Source organism: Gossypium arboreum, chromosome 1, assembly GCF_025698485.1.
Source record: "Gossypium arboreum isolate Shixiya-1 chromosome 1, ASM2569848v2, whole genome shotgun sequence".
Lineage (NCBI taxonomy): Eukaryota > Viridiplantae > Streptophyta > Magnoliopsida > Malvales > Malvaceae > Gossypium > Gossypium arboreum.
The window spans coordinates 31176620-31184919 of record NC_069070.1 but is presented as its reverse complement, the minus strand read 5'-3'; the positions used below and the strand labels follow the sequence as shown (position 1 = coordinate 31184919).

Sequence of the window (8300 nt, the reverse complement as noted above, 5' to 3'; positions counted from 1 at the left end):
TTTTTTTTCAATCCCCCTTTAAATCTCTTTCAATTTTCTTTGCAATTTCTCTTTTCTTTTTCCTTTATTTTTTTTATTTTCTTATTTTGCAAGTATTACACTCTTTTGGCTTAGGAGACAAGGAATATGTTGCCTAATATAACAAATTCATCATAACTAATACGGTTCAAGTTTCCTTGTTCTTCCTTTTGTTTGCATTTTTTATTTGGCATAATATCGAAAATAACCCCTAACGTTTGGTTGTTTGGTCACTTTGGCCTTTAACATTTTTTTTTTGGATCATGTTCACACCTAATGCTTTTTTTCAAATTGGCATGTTTTTAGCAAAGATGCTGACGTGTCTGTTAGGTGACTAACGGTGCTGGTTTGGAATTTTTTTTACTCCACCTAGGTGCCAACACATTTAACACCTAATTAAAATAAAAAATATTTCAATAAAAAGAATCAAATATTAAAAAAGCAAAAAGATAATCCCGATCGATCCTAAAAAAAATCTTGAATCAATTAATCAAGAGAGAGAGAGAGATAGAGAAAGAGCACAGTGAAACCTAACTCGAGAAAGTAAAAAAATTGTGCGAAAGAAGATCACCAAAGGTTGTTCCAGAATTACATTTGATTTTGGATTATATATTTGGGTATGTTTTTAAAAGTTTTCACTTTGAAAACATCATGTAAGTTATTTTGGTTTATGCTTAGGGTCTTTTAGTTTGGGGATTTTGGTTTAAGTTGTTGAATTTAGGGATTTCGGGTTAGGTTATTTTTATTTTAGGGATTTTTCTTTAGGGTTTTTCAATTTTTGGGATTTTTGTCTAGGGTTTTTGATTTTGGGATTTTTATTTTTTGTTTTCAATTTTTGAGACATTGGTTTAGGGGTTTGCTACTACCTAGAAGAGGAATTTCGTGTCTTTAAGTTTTTGGCTACTAACGAAATCAAAATCCCTCAATAAACCTAAAAACCAAAAAATAAAACTTTCTTATTGTTTCTTTTGATAAATCTACATGTTTCATTATACTTTTTGGTTCATTGCACGAATTTTAGGTGGAGATTATAATGTTGGTTGGTGGGGGCAATAGTTTTAGACGTAATTTAGTAGCTGAACTTATTGAAGTGGACCCTCCATCTTTTGTTGTTATATTATTATATGTATATAAACTTTATCGATTTGATTTTATAATTATTAAATCATTTAACTTTATATGCATTTTGTATTGTTTATAATATTTAATATTTTGTTTGTCTACACTTTTTTCTGCACTTTGTTTATCTATTAGTATAGAATCGTACTATTTTCTAAATTTTGTAATATGCTTTCTACTGTTTAAACTGTAGATGTCTACAGAAGAGGAATACTACATAAACTTGTATGTTGGGGGTAAATTTGTACGTTATCCCCATGTTAGTATTTAGGTGGTGAGTTGGTGAGGCTTAAAGAAGATCCAGTACCTGGCAATAGAACTTTGCTGGATAACCTTAGGGCTGTGTGGAATGACAGTAGCACTATAGACATACTGAACTATTAGGTTAAGCATAAAAAGATAGACATGTATGTAAATCATGAGATTGACATTGTCATTTTTGCTGATAATGATTTAATATTAGTTGTAGCAACTGTGGAAGGTGCTGGTGATGGTAATGAAGGTGGTGATATTGCTGGTAGTAAAGGGGGTGAACGTGTTGCAGGTTTAAATGAAGACAGTATTAAGGTTACTAGCAGTGAATGTGGTGAGGGTGGTGAAGGTTTAGGTGGGGAGGGTGTTGAGTTGTTGGAAGTAAAGATGGTAAGGGTGGTGAGGTTGAGGGTGGTGAAGGTGGTAAGGGTGTTGAATGTTTAAATAGGAAGGGTGCTAAGGTAACTAGCAGTAAAGGTGGTGAGGGTACTGAGGTTGCTAACAGTAAAGGTGGTGAGGGTGCTGAGGTTGAAAGTGGTGAAGATGGTAAGGGTGCTGAAGGTTTAAATAGGGATGGTGCTAAAGGTACTGAGGTTGCTGGTAGTAAAGGTGGTAAGGGTGTTGAAGGTCTAAGTGGGGATGGTGTTGAGGTTTCTAGCAGTCAATATGGTGAGAGTGGTGAAGGCAGTGAGGGTATTGAGGTCGCTGGCAGTCAAGGTGGTGAAGGTGGTGAAAGTAGTGTGGGTTTTAAAGGTTTAGATGGTTTAGATGCATCTTTTGAAAGGTTAGAAGAGGGTGATAAAGGTTTAAATAGTAGTGTTGAAGAAGATAGTGAGGAGGGGTTAAGGATGAAAGTGATTGTGGTTCAGAGGATGAGAATTTTTATTTGAAAAAGGTGATGTAATTTTTAAATGATGATGATAATAAAGAGCTTCAAGAAGCTAGGCAAAAGGTGAGGGAAGTAGAGGGGAAAACCAGTTGGAAATCTAAGGAAATAATACTTGATGAGACTAAAAGTGAAAGCTTTGGAGAGTAGTTTGACGTTGAAGTCTTTGAAGAAATCAAGGGTGAAAAACTAAATGATAGAGTTAATAGGGAAGAAGAGGGAAATGAGACTGAATATTTTGATAGTAATGATCATGGGAGCATACTTGGGTCAGATGATGATGATAATACTAATGCTTGTAGAAGAAGAAGTAGGTTCCCCACATACAATCCAAACTCAGCAAGTTCACACTTCTTCATCGGGATTGTGTTTAAAGATGGTAAGTAATCCAAATTCGCAATTCGTAAGTAGTCAATGTGTTGTAGAAAGGAACTTAAGATAATCAATAATGAACCAAATAGGGTTAGAGTTAAATGTATTGCATCTAAAACATATAAATGTGGGAATATTTGCAAGTTATAGTAACATGTCAAGATGCATGTAAGTGAAAAGTTTTCATGATGAGCACAATTTTTATGTTAGTTTTACAAAGAAAATGATTAATGTAAAAGTAATTGCAAATGATTTTGAAGCTACTATTAAAGACCACGAAAAAATGAAGCTAAGGGAGATACAAAGAAGGGTAGCTTCATAAATGTATGTGAATGTTAATATAACAAGGTGTAGAAGGGCCAAGAAAATGGTGAAGGATAAGTTGGCAGGAAACTTTGTACAGGAATTTGTTGTGCTGTGGGATTATGCTGATGAGTTGAGACTAAAGAATCCTAAAAGTACTATAAATATGGAAATGAATAGAGTCACGTCTGAACCTCCACCTCATTTCAAGAGGTTTTATGTCTGCTTTGAAGCACTGAAAAGAGGTTGGAAAGAAGGGTGCATACTTATACTAGGTTTGGATGGCTGCTTATTAAATGATCCATTTAAGAGTGAGATGTATTTTGTTGTTGAGAGAGATTCAAATAATCAAATGTACCTAATTGTCTGGGCTATTGTTGAGGGGGATTGCATTGGTTTCTTAATCTTTTGACAGCAGACTTAGGAATGGAAGATGGTTTTGGGTATAGCATCATTAATGATGAAAAAAAGGTAAATAATAATATTTATTTTGCACCAATTGATTACTGATGCTATTTATTTTGCACGAATTTATTACTGATGTTTTGTAAATTAATTTGCAGGGTCTTGAGATATCCATAATGACATCCTACCTAGAGTAGAACATAGAAATTATGCTAGTCATGTCTTATCAAACTAATCTAGTAGGAAGAAAGCAAAGACATTTGATTTTTTTTTTGTGGAAAATTATGAAGTTTACAATAAAGAGGGGGTGAGAAAAAAACAAAGAAGAAATGTATAAGATTGATAAAGGTGTTGCAAAAGAGTTGCTCTCTAAGAATATAAAAGCTTGGACCAAGGCCTTCCAGGGGTTGCACACAGCATCAGATATTGTTGACAATAACTTCTGTGAAGCATTTAATTCTAGCATCATGGAGTCTATACTAAAGAGCTTAATAACCATGTTGGAGGAAATTAGAGTTAAAATGATGACCAAATTAGTAGATAAAAGGAAGCAATGCAGTTCATGGAAATACAATTATGATCCACTGATAAAGAAGAAATTTCAAGACAGCAAGAAGGAAGGTGTTGATTGGAAGATGATCTGGAATGGGGAAAATGGGTGTGAAGTTAAAAAAACAGTAAATGTAGAGAATAAAACCTGCAATGGTCAAAGCTGACAATTACCTAGGATCCCTTGTCCCCATGCCTGCTCTATTATATGACATCTTGAACAAGATCCTAATGACTACTTACATAGGTACTACTAGAATGAGGCATATTTGAAAGCATATGCATATGCTTTACAACTCATAAAGGGGACACATTAGTGGAGAAAATCTGGTATTGAGCCCGTGCTGCCACTAACTGAGAAAACAATGCCTGGTAGACCAAAGAAGAATAGAAGGAAGGTAAAAAATGAATCGAAACAAGTGAAGCCTAGACAACTCAGTAAGGCTGGTCTAATTATGAGATGTAGAAAATGTGGTGGTGAGGGTCACAACAAATGATCATGCCTTCAAGCTAACACAACTGGATCACAAGTAAATCGTAAACATTTTTTCACTATCAAGTTCCAAAATATTTAAATCTAATTTGGGGTTGTGATTTTTTATTGTCTCAGTTTGGCACGAGTACAAGAACTAGAATCCAAAAAAGGAACAATAGAAGACCATGCATTCAACCTAACAGAACTGGATCATAGGTATATTGTAAACACTTTTATACTGTCAAGTTTTGAAATATTTAAATCTAATTTGGAGTTGTGATTTTTCTCCTACAGTCTGGTACGAGTACAAGAACTAGAAGCCAAAAAAGGATGGTATGCCAAGAACCTATCAGCACACAAGAATCCACTGCAGGAAAGAAGATGAAAAAATGATTTGACATGTTATTTTGACTAAACATTTTGTTTGTTTGCTAAAATAGTTGCTTAACATATTTTTTGTGTGCAATTACATGTGATAGTTGCCTAAGATTTTTTTTGTATTCCAGGTTTCGAGGACTTGTTTGAAGTTCGTATAACAATTATGGTATATGTAACAATTTGATGTGGTATGCCATTACTGTTATGGCAACTATGTAGGTTTAAGGTCATTTTGTTAATTACTATTTTGAACATGACATACAATGTCAAATATCCAACATTTTAGTACATGTAACTTCTTTTTCAACAAACATTCTTTTTTTCATTTTGCTCGTAGACCTTTCATTATACTTCCCTCAAATTAGCTACAAACACCAATCTGAATGTGACAATTTATGTCAATAACAAAGTTTGAAGTACTAGATATACAAAACACAATAACATGACACCATACTTTTCAAATTATAACATTCCTAAATAATGTGACACATAAGATAAATAATACACTACAAATAAACATTTTCTTATAAAACTCTTTCTCTTTCTTGAGTGATTTACCTTTTTGCTTCAAGCTCTTAATCTTTGCGCTTAATTTAATGTGATCCACAACATCAAGATTGACCTCTTTTGCACACTGCCACTCTTAGACATCTCAACATTACTACTTCTACTACCACTCTCAAACATCTCAAAACTCCCACACTTCATAATCTGCTTCCGATGTCTAATATTCTCTTTTACAAGTTTTCTTTCGCTATCATGTAATTCATGTATTACTTCATTTTCCCTGTTACACAATTTATCATCATACCACTTAAAAAATCTGCATCCACCAACCTACAATTCACACAAAAAGTTTAACTTTTTATTATAGAAAACCTACAATTCTCTCAAAAATATAATGCTATGACGAATTGTAGCACCAATTTAGTCCAGCCGACAAAAAAATCAAACAAACTACAAAAATCCCCAATTTTTTATGAAACCTAAAATAAATTGGCTAAATATATGCTTACCCTGAAATAAATTGGCTAAATATATGCTTACCTAAAAATCTGAGCAAGAATAATAGCTCCTGTCTAGGTTTAAATCGCTCCACGAAGCCTTTCTCGGAGCTAACTTGTTATAGAAACATGTTATTTTCTCACCATCATAAATGAACTCCCCTCGTTATGAAGAAACCAATTTTGAATAAGGAAACTTGTCCATTGATGGCTTCTAACCACTTTTTTCAGACAATATTTTTTATTCTTTTCCTAACCCGCTAGATTTCAAGCTTTGATTTCTGTAGAATTTTAGTGGAGAATGAGAGGATTCGAGATTTAGGGTTCTTCATTTAGGAGCGCTTACATTGATTTAATTGTACCTGTGTGTGTTCAGGGGTTTTTTATTTTTTTTAAATTCATTTGCTAATGTGGCATATAAGACAAAATAATGCCACGTCAGCATTTACATACATTTGGCACCTAGGTGGAGTATTCTTTTTTCCAAACCAGCGCCTTTAGTTTTAATCCAATTTTCCAAAAAAAAATTCCAAAAAATTTTCCAACTACACCTACAGTAATTAAAATGTGATTATCGGGTATTAAGGCTGGAATCTATTTCCCTCCTCTTATTACTGACTTGTTCTGTCAAGCTGGAGTGGTGATAGGAAGTACTCAACGATTTCATCGGCTTAATATGACCATTATTGGAGATCCCCTGCTCCACCAATTTCAAGAGCTTCATAGGAAGCAAATTTAAGGATGGAACTAGGGTCGTAAACAGAAAATGGAAGTGCCCCCAGTGGTGACAAAGAAAGGCGTAAAAAAGAAAACCAATTATAAGCCTACACAGTAGGAACGTAGGCTAGGAATAGACTTGCGTAAGGAGCCAAAGGGCACAAGGTTTAGAATGGTCGAAACGATCAACCAATTCGACTGAGGGCAATGAAGGCGCGGAAGAACAACAAGGTGAAGCCAATAAGGAAATAGATGACAAGGCCACGGAGGATAACGATTTTGTGTCCTATAGAGAAAACTTCGAGAGTGCTTTTACATTTGCAAAGAAACAAAAAGGGGGCCTCGCCATCCGTGAGCCAAGTAACCGACCTTGGATGCCATCCTCAAGGTCTATTGTGAGCGTAAAGGGAAAAAGAATGTTGGGACTAAGCGAGGGTCTCGAGGATGACTCTGATTAGTTACAAGTCTTAGCATTTCATTTATTTCTATGCTGCACGTAAACTATTAAACACTTTTGGATTTGTTTCTGGATATTTTTATTTTGTGCTTGGTGTGGTTGTTTTTGTTTTTCTTTATATATTTGTCTTATGTTCAGTGAGTTACGTTGAAAGACTACACTACATTTAAAGCTTCAACGAAGAGGTGGACCTTTAAGCTAGTTTGATGTTCCATTCTAAGGAAGTTTGGTAAACCTCTTATCTTTTCTTTGGGACACATTAGGGACAATGTGTAGTCTAAGTGTGAGTGGTGCACATAAGTTTTATGTGTGTTCTTTTTCTTTCTTTTAAGTTTATTTGTGTATTTATTTAATTTTTGTGCCTTTTTCAAAAAAATTTAAAAAATCCTAAAAATATTTTCCGTTTTTGTTCCATTTTCATTCTCAATTTTTCAAAAATACAAAAATATTTTTTGTTTTTGTTTTTATTTTGTGATTGCATGGTGTTTGAACAGGAAATGATTGACATTGGTGAATTGTGGCATGATATTGTGTATTAAGTACTTTGAATGTATAAATTTTAATTGATGCTTGACGAATTCTTTGCCTTGTGAATGAATTGTTTAGTTCACTTAATTACATTGTATAATAGGATAGAGGTAGATGAAAAATTCTTTGTTTTATCCAAATGATCAATAAAAATGAAGATAGGTATAGACATGCATGTTTTACAAATTTCCATTATTTTTTAAAATATGTAAAAGCATGTTTCAGTTTTGTATTTGTTGAAATGCTAAGAGATGACCTAAGGCATTGTTTGTGTAGCCGAGAGCCTAAAGGACCAACCCCAAATGCTACATTATCCCTAGCTCCTAAATTTGAGCCTTACATTGTCCTTTCTTAATAAGCCTCTCTGTTTGAAACCTTGAGCCGAAATTGAGTTCGAAACTCAACCCTTCACGGTCCCTAAACTTTGTATTGCACTATCAAATTGACGTTAGGCCATTGACATCGAGGGATAGGTAGGAACACTACAAGGATTTCTTACAAAATTTACTTGAATGACTAGTGAAGAGAGGTTGGATTAGTTTGTATGTGGTTCTTACTAAAAATTGTGCATAAAAAGAAAGAAAAGTGATAATAAAAAACTTTAATGACTCGAAATCATACTACACAAAAATTGTAACACCCCTAAGCCGTATCCGTTGCCGGACTGGGGTTATGAGGTATTACCAGTCAAGTTACAAATTCAAATAATCACAAGAATATACTTAAACAAATTTTTAAGTAATTTATTATTGGTACGAATAGTCAATTTATTCATTGATATCAGATAACTGAATGTCACATGGATTCAACTTATAGATTATACAAAATATACAATCA

General features: G+C 33.8%; 1 protein-coding gene across 1 annotated transcript; it reads left to right on the top strand.

The window, feature by feature from the left end:
- The first annotated feature begins 1542 nt into the window (after nt 1-1542).
- LOC108472024 (uncharacterized) lies at nt 1543-2279 on the top strand. Its single transcript, XM_017773551.1, has 2 exons — nt 1543-1793; nt 1838-2279. Exons 1-2 carry the CDS (start codon nt 1543-1545, stop codon nt 2277-2279), a joined length of 693 nt encoding a protein of 230 aa, XP_017629040.1.
- The last annotated feature ends 6021 nt before the right edge of the window (nt 2280-8300 follow it).